This window comes from Bubalus bubalis, chromosome 7, assembly GCF_019923935.1.
Source record: "Bubalus bubalis isolate 160015118507 breed Murrah chromosome 7, NDDB_SH_1, whole genome shotgun sequence".
NCBI lineage: Eukaryota > Metazoa > Chordata > Mammalia > Artiodactyla > Bovidae > Bubalus > Bubalus bubalis.
In genome coordinates this window covers 97,934,855-97,949,700 of record NC_059163.1, presented here as the reverse complement: position 1 = coordinate 97,949,700, position 14,846 = coordinate 97,934,855, and the positions used below count along the sequence as shown (strand labels likewise).

Here is a 14,846-nt window from a genome sequence, read left to right as displayed (position 1 = left end):
TTGGAAGACATTTAATTAATGGTATGACTTTGAGCATATTATCTGGTAGAAATATTACTACATTATCTTGCTAATTTAAATAGTTCTAACAAGTTCAGTGTTTAATAATCAAACCAGCAGTTTTTCCTACCCAAAGAAACTACACTAGTCAGTTTGATATAAATGTTCTGTGATAACTGTATTTTTTCGATTTTTTTTAAACAAAGTCACATAATTTTCAGACCTTAGTTTTCTCAGATAAGAAATGAGTTTGCACTAGTTCTCTCTAAGATCCCCGCTAGCTGTAATAGAATGTAATTCTATATATAACAACTGAAGACGATCAGAATCTTCCTCCATGTCTATAATTCTACCCATCATGCCTGACTCCATTGGTTGACAACAGCTTGCTCACTGGGCTAGTCTGATGGGCATCTCCCACTCAACATTTCTAAATCTGAAAGCCCCCAATCATGCCCAAGTCCACTCTACCTGCTGATATTGCCATGTTAGAAAATGAAGACTTCTTCCTTGTTCAATTCAGTCCCAAAACTTGGAGTCACCCTTTTTTACTTTCTCTCCTATCCCACTTCCAATGTGTCAGATAGTACTGTGAACTCTGCCTTCACAATGCAGCCAGTATTTCCTTACCCTATCACTGTTATTTATCCACACTGTCCACTCTGGCATCAGCTCTCCCCTGGATTGTTGCAATAACACAGTGGCTCTTAATGGAGCACTATTTTCTACTCTCAACAGAGAATTCACGTCAGTGAATGGAGATTTTGTTGTGGTCATGAGTTGAGAAGGGAGTTTTGCTAAAAATTCTGCTAAATATTCTGCAATACACAGGACATGCCCCAGGAAACACAGGATTATCTTCTCAAAAATGCCAGTAGTACTCTGTTAAGAAACAGAGTGTTTGAAACCACTGCCTTCCCATTTGCCCCTAATATTCTGTACTTCATGAAGGAACTATTCACACTTCTGTTCCAAATTCCCCTGTTCTTACCTCAAGTCGTTTGCACTTTGAACAGTTCACAGTTGATGCTCCACAAAACTGCCTACCAGTTTTTCAACTGATGGGATGACTTGCAAATCAAATAATATTAAATGCAATTCCTTAACTAGCATACTTTGGCAAAATCAGTAAACTCTTCAAATACTAGGGCAGGACACAAAGTCATGCTAAATGATAATGTAATCAATTGATGCACTAAATTTTAAAGTTATACACTTTATTATCATTTTAATGATTTATTATCATTTTAGTGGTAATGAAAGTGATGTAAAGGCCATCATTGATAGTGACCATATATTTATTATGACATTTATTCTCAGAAGTACTACCTATAATAAGAAGACATTATTTCAGCTATTGGTACAGAACAACCTCAATTCTACAGACTGTTGGGACCTGAAACTGTCACCGATATGAAATTCTGTGCGATTGGACTCAGGCCTCTGACTCTTTCCTTAGAGAAGAGGTGAAACATAGAACGCCCTAAGTCAGCAAATTTCCATTGGTATCATTTCTGTGAAGTTTCCTAAAACCCACTGACCCACCACGTATGACTCTCTAGGGCTGTATTCCAAGTTTGGGCATATTTGACAAGGACTAAGGAGACCCTGTTGCTTAGACAGTGTTACATAATAGAATACATAAACTGAGCATGTTGACATAAAGGTAGCTGTAAGGAATTGCCTATAGCATGAATGTAATTCTAAGTTGATGATCGATTTGCCCAGACAGGAACAGTGAAGTCCTTTTGCTAGCCTGAGCAATGATTTCTTTTCAGCCACTCCATCATTTACTCCATCAGCATATCTAGAAACTCCTTTATTTCAGGCTGTGTTTGGGGTTAGAGGCAGAAAGATGAATGAGGTCTGTGCAGAGATCTGTGCAAGAACGAAACACCGTCTGCTCTGCCCCAGCTGATAGTTAAAGAATCTTGGTTGCAGTTCTAATACTGGCAGCTAGACCTTTCTTCTTTCCCACAAGAAAAATGAGAGAAATTAAAAATAAAATTCATGTAGAAATATGTAGTACCATCATGGACATGATTTTCCCACATGATTAATTTTTTTCTCCTGTTGCTAAAAAATGTCTACAGTGTAACTCTTCATATAAAAAAAATTCCTCTTTGTCTGTACTCTTCCATTTGTCTTCTTCAGCTGTGTTTTAGTTTAACAAAACTTTGAAACAACAGTTATTTGCTTTTCTATTGCACTCATGACAGCAATTCGCCTTTTCCCTCCAGTATAGTTTCCAAAGTTCATTTCAAATTTTTGTGAATACTTTATTTAGAGCAGAATTTCTATAAAGAAAATATAAATCACAAGTTTAAAGATTTAAAGTTATTGCATTATATATTATTCTATTTTCTTCCTGAGTGGCTAGAGGGCATTTACCGTGTACAGTGTAAACACAAATAATGGAATCATGATTCTTAGAGTAGAGGAAATTTTCCTGAATCATTTGGTTAAATTTTAAGATAGAATAGATTTTTTTGGTGAGAGAACTGAGCCTTAGCAATATTTACCTACTCAGCTCAGTGCTCTGTGATGACCTAGAAGGATGGGATAAGGGGGTGGGAAGGAGGCTCAAGAGTGAGGGGATATGTGTATATTTATAGCTTATTCAGAAACCAGCAGAATGTACAGCAGAAACTAGCACAACATTGTAAAGCATTATCCTCTAATTAAAATTTTTTAAAAAATTTTTTAAAGTAGAAAAAATATTTACCTATTGTTGGTAATTTAGATGCCTTCCCAATGGAAAAATATCAACACTTTATCAAATAGTATTTTTAAGAATTCAGATGTCATCTGGTGATAAATGTTAAATAATAACTAATTAAGAACTACAGACTCATTTGATCACAGTATTTATAAGCAAGATAAGATTTTTGTTCTTTGTCTTTACCTTTTCCATCACTTACTTATTAGTTATTATTGTTGTCTACTAAAAATATGGTAATGCAGTCATATACTGAATCTGCTCAAACAATAACTTTAGAGAATTGGAATATTATTATATATGTAATATCAGAATATCACATATTATTATTGTGTATGAGAGTGTCATAAACTGAAGTAGCAGGATGTAATGGAGCTCTCTCGGTAAATATTTTAAAAGCTCTACAATGGCTATTCACCAAAACTACGCGTTTGTTAGCTTTCTCCTGTATCAGTTCATAAAAGTTTAATTAACATTACCACCACTTCTGTACCAAGTTACAAAACATTAACTGCCTCCAGATGGAGTGTTTAAATGAAATCCTACAATCTTTATCATAAACAGCCGTACAGAGCCCAGATCTCCACCATAAAAGCTGGCCTTACAGGCAGAGGTCAGAAGAAGCCAAAGTGAATGAAACGGCAGAGGAAGAAGAAGAGCATGAATCAGGCGTGGAGGCAGAGCACAGCCCTCCAGAGGTGGACAGTGAGAGTGAGAACCAGTACGATGACTTGTATGTGTTCATTCCCGGAGACAACCCTGAAAATAATTCCCAAGAGCCCCTCGTGTGCCCCAGACCACCTCTCCCTCCACCACGACCTGTAACCACTGCCTTCCAAGTGGAAAAACCTCACTTCCCAGTACAAGGTAAGTTTAAGTTTAAAACAACTTTGAAACTTTGACACGCTTACATAGCATACAGTACAGCAGTGGTGATGTACAAAGATCACCATTTAAAGCCAAGAGGAACTTTCCTCCTGTTCTTTAATAACGAAACCTGAGAAATCAGCAAAGAGGTACCTGCCGCTAACTCCCTTCCTCCTTAGTCCTTCTCTCTCTACCTTTCCTTACCCCTCACTCCTCTTCTCTCTCCCTTTCTCTTTTTGCTTCCAGGAAAGAAGTCTCATTACAAAGCTTTCTGTAAGTAAAGCAAGAAAATTTGGAAGGAGTCTGTCACTCTTCACATAAAACGAACCTCAAGCGTCATGTGGAAAAGTAAATGACAACTTTGGGTTTTAAAAATACTCTTAGTTTTCTGGCAAAAGAGAAAGGCTAATGTGTTACAGATTTGAAAATGAGCTTGGGCACAGTTACTCAGTCAGGAGCTGCAGGGGAAGCAAGTGGTAAAGGGTTTATCACACCGTGCATTGAGACCAAAGTCTAAAAGCACTCTGTCTCGCTCAAGTGGAAGAACAGTCAAATGACTGTGATAGCATTGTTCCCAGATGCAGGAACGAAGCTGTGTAGCAGCAGAGGTGGGAGTGGGAGTCGGGGTGAAGGGCAGGAAGCATCCCCGGGAGCTTCCACGGTAGGCTTATCTTCCTGGAATGTTCCACAGCCTGGCAGACTTTTCTGCTCACTCCTACAGTCACTAATTACCACCCACTTTACTGATCACTCTTTCATGTTTACTTTCCAAATTCATAAAATATTCTTACAAAGAAAATTTAATAAGGATGAAAGAAGCATCTATTATTAAAGCCCCGTTTGTCACTGTACTTGAGTTGTCAAGTCCTAGAAGGCTGTAAAGTCTTAAAGACTATTTTTAAAAAGTGAATTTTGCAACCATGAAATTCAGCATTTGTGTTCTTGAAGGCATTATCCCTATAAAGGTTCAAGTTGGTCAACATAAACCCTTACTAAGATTATGCACTTTATAAGAGATGGAAAGTACTTCTTAATGAAAAGTGCGGGAAACCTAGTGGGTACTTTCTCGATTCATTCACTCATTCAACAACACATATTGATTGCCTACTATGTGCTGAGCTCTTATAGACTGCTGAGATAGATCAAGGATGTAGGTATATCAATATTGGGAGTGGGGGGAGAGATGTAAATTAGTATCTGCTTGCTTGTGTGCATGCTCATTCACTCAGTCATGTCTGACTCTTTGCGACCCCACTGAATATAGCCCTGACAACAAAGTTTTGGTGTATTTTTCTCACTTTTATAGATGTGAATAATTTTATGTAGTTATTAAAATCAGTTATTAAGAAAACAAGGATGTCTTATATCAGGTTAAAGCTATTAAAGGAGTTAATTTTTAGCTACTTTTCAAAGGGAGCTAAATAGTTTAAATAAAATTTTAAATCCTGTTTTTTCTAATGTGAATTTCCATATATGGTATGTTGGTTAGGAGGTTAAAAATTATTCCACAGAGAGTAATTTTGACCAGATATCTAGGACCACAAGTATAATGTTGGCCTATATATCTTCTGAAAAGTACTAAATATAAAAAGCAACATCATACAAAAACTCACTCCTGTTATTTAAAAACCATATTATTACATTTTCAATGCAGTGTTACTTTTAATTACAGTAGGAAATGGGTACCCTTTCCAGTATTCATGCCTGGGAAATCCCATGGAGAGAGGAGCCTGGCAGGCTACATACAGTCCATGGGTTTGCAGAGTCGGACACAACAGAGTGACTGAGCACAATTTTAATATCATATTTTTTCATGGGGGTAATATTGGAAGTGAATTAAAAGTAAAATGCCAGTATTTTTTCTTAAAATTTTTTGATTGAGGTCTTTGAAAGTAAGACTAGAAGCTCCCACTTATTTTTCGCTGGAGACTGTATATGTTCTTTGACTTTAGCTAGTGATAGCTTCAGGAATTGTTCTGTACAAGTTTTTTCCTGCCTTCAAGTCACTGATAAAGAGATGCCACCTCATGAATGCTCTAAGCATCAAATTTCTTATGATGGATTCATGAACATATTCATTGGAGAAAACAGTCTCATAGAACACTTTTCAGTTTATAACTGACATCCTGTCTCTTTGGATCTTCACAACAAACTTTCAAGGCAACTGTCATTATGATCCCCCTTTGATTTGGGCTTCCCTGGTAGCTCAGCTGGTAAAGAATCCACCTGCAATGCAGGAGACCCTGGCTTGATTCCTGGGTTGGGAAGATCTGCTGGAGGAGGGATAGTCTACCCACTCCAGTATTCTTGGGCTTCCCTGCTGGCTCAGCTGGTAAAAAATCTAACCGCAATGCAGGAGACCTGGTTTAAATCCCTGGGTTAGGAAGATCCCCCAAAGAAGGAAATATCTAACTGCTCCAGTATTCTGTCCTGGAGATTTCCATGCACTGTATAGTCCATAGGGTCGCAAAGAGTTGGACACAACTGAGTGATCACTTTGATTTAGATCCAAGACCCTAGAGCTTGTAATTAGAATGTGTCAAATTCTTCCATGGACAGGTTTCCTGGGCTTTTAGGATTCTTATCTTTGTTTTACATTCTTTCCCAATTATTTCAAAAATTGGATTATAGGAGTGATATATTTTAATCATTATTTACTAGTGTACAATCTGAATTGAGAAAACTCAGATCCAACTCCAACATGAAAAGTATAATCTAATACACTGGGAAATGAAAAGTGAAATGTTTTCTTTCTAGTGCAAGCCCAACTTTAGAAAGAGTTGAGAAATGAGGTAGGTGGAGAAACAAAGAGAGTTAACAGCTCCGGAAATCAGTTCATAAAAGTAAGATAGTTGACACATTCTGCTAAAAATGAAACACTGTACACGTGTTTCCCACACACTTAATCCGGTTTCACCTAGGATGCTGTCAGGGAAACAGAAGTCATGAAGTCAGAAACTCAAAACCATATTATTCACAAGAGAAAAGGAAAGTCTTGGGCATTTTAAAGTTAATGCCAGGCATGTTAGCATTCATACTTCTTGGGTTAAACTAACTGAAATAAGCTAAGACTAGACAGGGAGGTGGTCTCGGGCTCTCCTTTGGTCTCTCCTCATAAGTCTACCCAAAACAGTTGCTGAATCTTCTTATAATAATACCTTTTTATTCTTCTTTTAACCATTTGTCTTTCTCCCTACCTCCTAAGTTTTCCCACTAAAATATCCATTAAGTAAGCTAAAAATTTTTGATCAGATTCTTACTAAACAGAAAGGAGACTAGTTCTTCCTTAGTTCATGAGCATGAATCTCAGAACAACACAGATAATTAACTATTTTTCAGTCAATAACTGAAATAATTTCCATTTTTATTGTTTTTGTTAACATTTTAACACTTGTCAAAAGGACACATTTAAAAGATTTTTCTCATCATCTGGCAGAGAGAGCCATCGAGATTCTCTTCAACTTATTAATTGATCACAGTATATAGTATCTTTGTCTTCCAAATTAACTGCTGCTAGAATATTTTAATATGATCTTATAAAAATATGTAAATATTTTGCTGAATATGAAAACCGTAAAAGATTACTGAATAAAGACTATTTATTAACCATAAAAGATTAATTCTTGGAAAATTAATCTTCAAGCCATTAATTTTCTATGCCATCTTTTATATCATGAACCCTACTTTCAATATCCTTTATCAAGGAATGAAGTTCATGTTGGGCTATAGAAATCAAGAGAGCCAGATTGAGACTTAGTATAAGAAGCTAAACAATGGTACTTTTGGCTATTCTCCTCTGTCATTTTCAGAGAAATCGATTTTAGACAAAATACCTGGTTCAATCCCTATAAAAGATAAAATGACTTCAAATTAAAAAAAAAAAAATTTGAGAACACTAGGCTTGAAAAACACAAGCTTTCAAAGTATTTGATATTTGAGGCTTAGTTTTATGATTTGATTTCCTGATGTTAAATCATTCATAATCTATGCGGAAAGTAGTTATATGCCTATTTGTATGTTTTCAAAGAATGCCATGTCTTTAACAAACTTATTCTAAGAAGTTAACAATTACAGACTGAAGGAGACTATGTTAGTAGATTACATGATTCACTTTTCTCTTTTTGGAATTTATAGAGTAATATACAAATTATGTGGGGGGCGGAAATTCAAGCAACTGACAAATGTACACCAATAATATTGTATAAAATATAAATAATCATCATTCAAATATTTTATAAGCAGGGAAATTGTTGGAAGGCCAAATGGAGAGAAGTCAAAGTTGGTGTGATTTCAGTGCAAGATATGAAACAGGAAGTGATTCTGAAGAAGAAAAGAAAGAAGATGAAAAGGATCAGGAAGAGGAGGAAGACCCATACACTTTTGCTGAGATTGATGACAGTGAATATGACACAATACTGGCCAATAGGAGTATAAAGAAAAAAATTGGAAGTCGTTCATTCATTATGAACAGACCTCCTGCCCCCACACCACGACCCACAAATATCCCTCCAAAAGAGGAAACGACGCCTTACATAGAGCAAGGTAATTTGTTTTGTTATTGATGTTACTGTTTGTTTGTGTATGTGTTTTTGGAGGATGTCCTGTCTTTTGGTAGGATCTAAAGCCTCAAAGATTAAAAGTATGTTTTAGAGTCATAGTTAAGTTGTGTTGGCCCATTTTTAATTTAAACACACAATGGATAAAGAAAATAAGGACAATGTGTGGGGTTCTGGTTTGTAATTGTTCATTAAGAAGGATAGTTTTGACTATGAAACCATAGTGTGTGCAAAGAAATACTGTTTGGGGCTTCTTCCATAATTCTATAAGAGCAAGCTCAATTCCCATGAATAACATGCAACACAAGAAAAATGTAGGTACTTTACTTTTTGCCCGTCTTCCATTCACAATAACTTAAACAATCTAAACAGTTTTGAATACTAGAATCTTAGATATGCAACGCCAGATTCTTTGATAATTGTACTTCACCCCCAATGATCAAGATTCACTTCATCCATGATAGAATTTTTGCTCCATTTTAGATTTCAATTCTTTGTCATTCTCAGTTACATCTAAATATAAAAAACATAAAAAAAATCCTTAGAGCTTTCTTATATCTATAACCCCAGTAGAATGTGTTGACTTTGCTATTATTTCTAACATTCTTGTGTACTCTGGTTTGGTGCATTCCATGAGTCACTGGTGTCTAAGACATGACTTTTACTCATCAGTGTATCACAGACACATGCACTTAACCCCACTTTTGGGGTTAGATACCACCCTACTGCTGCTGCTGTTGCTAAGTCACTTCAGTCGTGTCTGACTCTGTGCAACCCCATAGACGGCAGCGCACCAGGCTCCCCTGTCCCTGGGATTCTCCAGGCAAGAACACTGGAGTGGGTTGCCATTTCCTTCTCCAATGCATGAAAGTGAAAAGTGAAAGTGAAGTCACTCAGTCGTGTCTGACCCTCAGTGACCCCATGGACTGCAGCCTACCAGGTTCCTCCGTCCATGGGATTTTCCAGGCAAGAGTACTGGAGTGGGGTGCCAGTGCCTTCTCCGAGATACCACCCTAGGGACTGAAAATGTGAAGTAAACCATTGTTTCCATCTTTGAGGTGTTCTAAGCAACAGCTATCCAAATAAATATATAGTACAATTTGACCTTTTATTAGAGATTTTTGAATAAAATATTTGGGATTAATCAAAATGTTTGGGTGACAACTAAAGATGAGAAGCAATCTATTATACATTCAAATAATCTAAACGAAGTACACAAGCAGAACATTTAAATACATACCACAGATTCACTCAAAAAGAACACAGTTATTCATCTGTGATAAATATGTGCAAAAAAAGCCATTCTATTGTGTAAACAGTATGTATTGAGAGATTTGTATAAGAAAATTGAGCAAGTTTTTCCACTAGAGTTTTACACCTACTTAACAGTGATATGCTGATAATGTTCAAGACACTATTAAAAAAATAGAAACCAATAACAAATTAATAAAGATTTCAGCTAAAATAAAATGTCAGCTGAAACAATTATTAGATTATTAAGGCAAGGGATAAGTTGTAATTAGAATTTTTCACATTGTCTAACATAGTGGCTCTAGGATATTACATACAGGCCTTCATATCAGCAGATTCCACATCTAAGGATTCAACCAACTGCACCTCAAAAATATTCAATAAGAGGAAATTCCAGAAAGTAGCACAAAGCAAAGCTTGAGTTTGCCTCCAGGGCAACAGCTTACATAGCATTTATATTGTATTTTCAGCTAATTATATAGCATTTACATTGTATTAGGTATTATAAGTAATCTAGAGGTGATTTGCAGTAGACAACAAAATGTACATAGGTTATAGACAAATACTGTACCACTTTATAAAAGAGACTTGAAAGTTAGTCTCTCAGTCATGTCCAACTGTTTCCAACCCTATGGACTGTTGCAACAGGCTCTTCTGTCCCTGGAATTCTCCAAGCAAGGATACTAGAGAGGGTAGCCATTCCCTTCTCCAGGGGACCTTCCCAAGCCAGGGATTCTGCATTGTAGAAAGACTCTACCATCTGAGCCACTATGCTATGCTATGCTAAGTCACTTCAGTCGTGTCCGACTCTGTGCGACCCCATAGACGGCAGCCCACCAGGCTCCCCCGTCCCTGGGATTCTCCAGGCAAGAACACTGGAGTGGGTTGCCATTTCCTTCTCCAATGCATGAAAGGGAAAAGTGAAAGTGAAGTTGCTCAGTCGTGTCCGACTCTTAGCGACCCCATGGACGGCAACCTAACAGGCTCCTCCATCCATGGGATTTTCCAAGCAAGAGTACTGGAGTGGGGTGCCATTGCCTTCTCCATCTGAGCCACTAGGGAAGCCCAAAGAGACTTGAGCATCTGCAGATTTTGGTATGGAAGAAGGAGGTCATGGAACTAATTCCCTGTAGAACCCAAGGGACAACTGTACTAGCTCTTTGACAAAGTTGTTAAATCCCAATAAATATTTTTTTAAAGAGAGAAGATAGACATATAATTTAATGAAAAATTCGGTTATATTCTAGAAATTTTTCAACAGGTACATCATCTTCTGCATCTCAATCTTTAGGGAGTTCTCAGGACCACAAAGACCATTGTGTTTCTCTACTTTTTGCTCTTTATCTTCTCACCCTTCTGTCAACTGTCATAGTCTTGTTTTCCATGAATTCATTCTTGTGTTCTATTTTTTCTGTATCATTCATTTCTCTTTGTTTACTGGTAGTGGGGGCAATGGAGTTTAATTTCTTTGTCATGGCTTTTGTCTCATTTTGCTTTGATTCTAATTTATAAATTTCTGTGATATTTATTTCTCTTTAGTTCTCATATCATCTGTATTATCTTTCCTTGTTGCTTGTCTGTTTGGTCTGGAACTCTTGATACCTCCATCAGATAGGTGGCTCTTCTTCACTATGCTTTCATGTTGAAGAATGAAACACCAAAACCTAAATGGAAACTTGCCCTGCTCACTTGTGGACTGCACTGCAGGGCAGTGGGTAACCAGCCTTTTCATTGATTTATCCCAAAGTGTAAGGTTTGGTAGATCTATTCTCCTGCTGTTTTTCAATATATCTAGAAGAAATTCCAACTAATTGTAACCTAATTTATATACCCAGTTGCCAGCACTCTGTGATCAGAGTCTGGGAAGAAGACTGGGAAATTTCACCACTCAGAATGCACTATTTAACTTGTTCTCCCTGTGTTCAGTCCAGTGCCTGAAACTCCTTTCACCCACTGTGCCTTGTGTGCCATGGTCCTTCTGTTCACTTTCTCCAAGAACAAACTGTTCATCGTAGATGATTGCCTTATTTCATTGGAGAATGAATTAGAAGCAATGCCTGCTTTAGACTGCCAACCAAGCTCCATGTTCTATAAGAGCATTGGGATGGTTCTCCTTCTCATTCATAGGTTTATTAATTATATGAAGTTTTATTAAGAACCACATGATAAATTCTTTCTGTTAATAATTCAGATCCCCTTATATAACCATGGTACAATTCGTCTTTTATACAGACACACAGGAACTTTAAAGAATCTTAAAAATCTTGAGTTTCTAAGAAATTTAAAGGCTATTTATCTCACCTACTCATCCCAAGTCCAACACCTATCAATATTTACAGGAAATCTTTCATTCAATACACAATCAAATTTGTTCTCACAGCATTTGTGTTATATGCAGACAGGGATCACTGTTATGTGATTTATTTTGTTTTTGTTTTGTGCTTAAGCAATGGCAACCCACTCCAGTACTCTTGCCTGGGAAATCCCATGGATGGAGGAGACTGGTAGGCTGCAGTCCATGGGGTTGCGAAGAGTCAGACACGACTGAGCAACTTCACTTTCACTTTTCACTTTCCTGCACTGGAGAAGGAAATGTCAACCCACTCCAGCATGCTTGCCTGGAGAATCCCTGGGACGGGAGGCTAGTGGGCTGCCGTCTATGAGGTCGCACAGAGTCAGACACGACTGACGTGACTTAGCAGCAGCATGATTATTTTGCCTATATTTCAAACCAGTAGCAAAAACTGAACTATAAATGAGGTCATCAAAGTCCCTTTCCATTATTTCTTCCATTTCTCTTTTACTGGGATATCCTTGCTGGCTTCTTTCTTTTATGCTATTGATTGTTGATTATATTGTTCTCACATTAGGAAAACATTACCTCAACAGCCAGTTCTTTTTTGATGTTCTTTGCATTTCATGGGATAAATGTCTTTCATCACGGCTTCCTTTTTTCTTTCCTAGCTCAGGCAACTCTATTAAATAGAATATCCACCATTTCCCAGAAAGCCATCCATTCAATTTGAAGAATATTAGTTTGCTCTAGTTCTTGCCAGAGCACAGAAGCAATAGCAGAATGTTGGCACATCCAGGGTATGTTAAAGTAGCCAAAAGAGAAGGGTGTGGAGTGGAGGATGGAAGAAGAATGCAGATACCCAACTTACTGTTTCAAAAACTCAAGAAAGTAATAGCAAAGTGACTAGGCAAATAAACCAGAGAGATACAGGAAAATCATGTTGGCTTTTGTGGGATAATAGAGTGTGTGTGTGTGTGTGTGTGTGTGTGTGTGTGTCTGTGTCTGTGTGTCTGTGTGTCTGTGTGTTTAGTTGCTTAGTCATGTCTGACTCTTTGCCCAGGAATTGAACTCACATCCCCTGCATCTCCTGCATTGCAGGCAGATTCTTTACCACTGAGCCACTGGGGAAGCCCCATCCAAGTGATTAGAAGCTTGACATTTTCACTCTCTAGAGAAGGGAGAAGGACTGAAAGTGCATTAAAGATCAGTCATGACTGTGTGGGGAAGCCTCCATTAAGTGCTGATATTATGGGTTTTCAGGAGCTTCCAGGTTGACAAACACATAGAAAGGGTGGCATGCCCCCAGATGCTATGGGGACAGACTCTCTTGTGCCAGAGACTTCCAGACTTTGCCCTATGTATCTCTTTATCTGGCTGTTCATCTGTATCCTTTATCATATTCTTCAGTAAACTGGGAAATAAGTGTTTCCCTGAGTTCTGTGAGCTACTCCAGCATTTTAATAGAACACGAGGGAGGTTGTAAGAATCTCCAATCTGTAACCAAATCAGACAGAAGTTGAAGGAAACCTTGGCACTGGCACCTGCAGTAGAATGGAAGTAGGCTTATGGGCCTGAGCTCTTAATCTGTTGATCTGACACAATGTCCAGGTAGATACTCTCAGAATTGAATTAGAATGATGGAAATTGTGGTATATTCATACGGTGTTGTAGGACTTGGTTGGGGGGAAAGCCCACACATTTGGTGACCTAAAGTGTCTGAAATGAAGGGTGAGAGTGGTGTGAGATGGAGGAGACATACAGAAAAGAAAAGCCCAGGAGGAAAGGTTTTCCCAATACTGCTTTGAAGGTAGGATTCAGATTCAGCTGAAATTACCTAAGCAAAAAACTTCATATATTTGAGATTCAAATTCCTCATTGTAAGTTGGGAACAGAAATACTATGTACCTTAAGGATTGTTTGGACTTCCCAGGTGTCTCAAGTGGTAAAGAAGCCACCTGCCAATGCAGAGATGCAAGAGACATGGGTTCGATCTGTGGATCAGGAAGATCCCCTGGAGGACGGCTTGGAAACCTACTCTAGTAATTTTGCCTGGAGAATCCCATGGACAGAGGAGCCTGACAGACTGGGGTCACAAGGAGTCAGACACAACTTAAGTGACGGAGCACACAAGAAATAAATGACAAAAGGGACAAGAACCACATCAATGTGGGTAGAACAGGACACTTCACTAGCACTACAGAGGATGATCAGAAGAATATATCAATCTACAAATTTCTAAATTTCCCATTTTAAACTAAGTATTCTAAGTACTCCTAGTTTGAAGAGGGGAGCCCATACATAATGGGACAAACTTCTAGAATATTCACTTACAACTAAGCATTCTAACTTCTTTCATGCAGCATAACATATCAGACAGAAAATCTATTTCCACCATCATCACTATCCCCTGTCCACAGAAATGTAGCTTATTAATACAAAATTGAATCCATGGCTCGTTTTATCAAGAGATATGTTCCTGGGTTTTTAAAATTCTATTCTTATTATAGTAAACCTAATTTTATGTTAACAGCCAAAAAAGAATAACTCATTTTTCTTAATGAAAAGTTTTTGAAGTCTGCCTACTTCTAAATACCATATTCTCTCCATCTTTTGCTCCCTATAACATTGAAAAGGATCAGATTCATTAAGCTTCGAGAATATAGAGGAATTGACAAGGATTTACAATCCTGAGTGACAGAATTCTTGATTTAAGACTAATCAAGGAAACAAAGTGAGAACTTTTCATAGTATAGATAGATTGGTAATAAAACTATATCCATAAATCATGCATAGAGATGGCTGCCTATTATGGGAAATTTTTCAACGTCAATGAGCAATTTCCCATTTTCCCCTCACACAATTAATAAAACCAAGATCATTCTTCAGAGTCCATGTTGCTGATTTGGGGTAGAATATAATTTCCCTTTCAATTCTCAATTGCTACTGAGTTGCCCTTGGCATTTTACAGTGCAACAAAGTTGTATATGACCTTTTTGAGAGCTACTCAGCTACTGGGACCCTAAAATGTCAAGTACAACTCAGTTGCTCAGAAATTTTCCACTTGCAATTCACTTATACTTGAAATTGATCACGTCCAATGCAATTGAAATGCAAGCAGAGAAGAAGGAAAAAAAACAAGCCTTGTAGAATCACTTAG

At 37.6% G+C, this 14,846-nt stretch overlaps 1 protein-coding gene across 4 annotated transcripts in view; it reads left to right on the top strand.

Moving 5' to 3' along the window:
- Positions 1-14,846, top strand: part of BANK1 (B cell scaffold protein with ankyrin repeats 1) — a 317,845-nt gene that overhangs the window by 265,283 nt on the left and 37,716 nt on the right. For 3 of the 4 annotated variants that reach the window (XM_006070969.4, XM_006070967.4, XM_044946169.2), the window contains 2 exons: positions 3,284-3,586; positions 7,826-8,128. In XM_006070969.4, coding sequence (XP_006071031.2) covers positions 3,284-3,586; positions 7,826-8,128 — 606 coding nt within the window. The remainder of the gene's footprint in view (positions 1-3,283; positions 3,587-7,825; positions 8,129-14,846) is intronic. The other variant, XM_006070968.4, reaches the window with a different exon arrangement.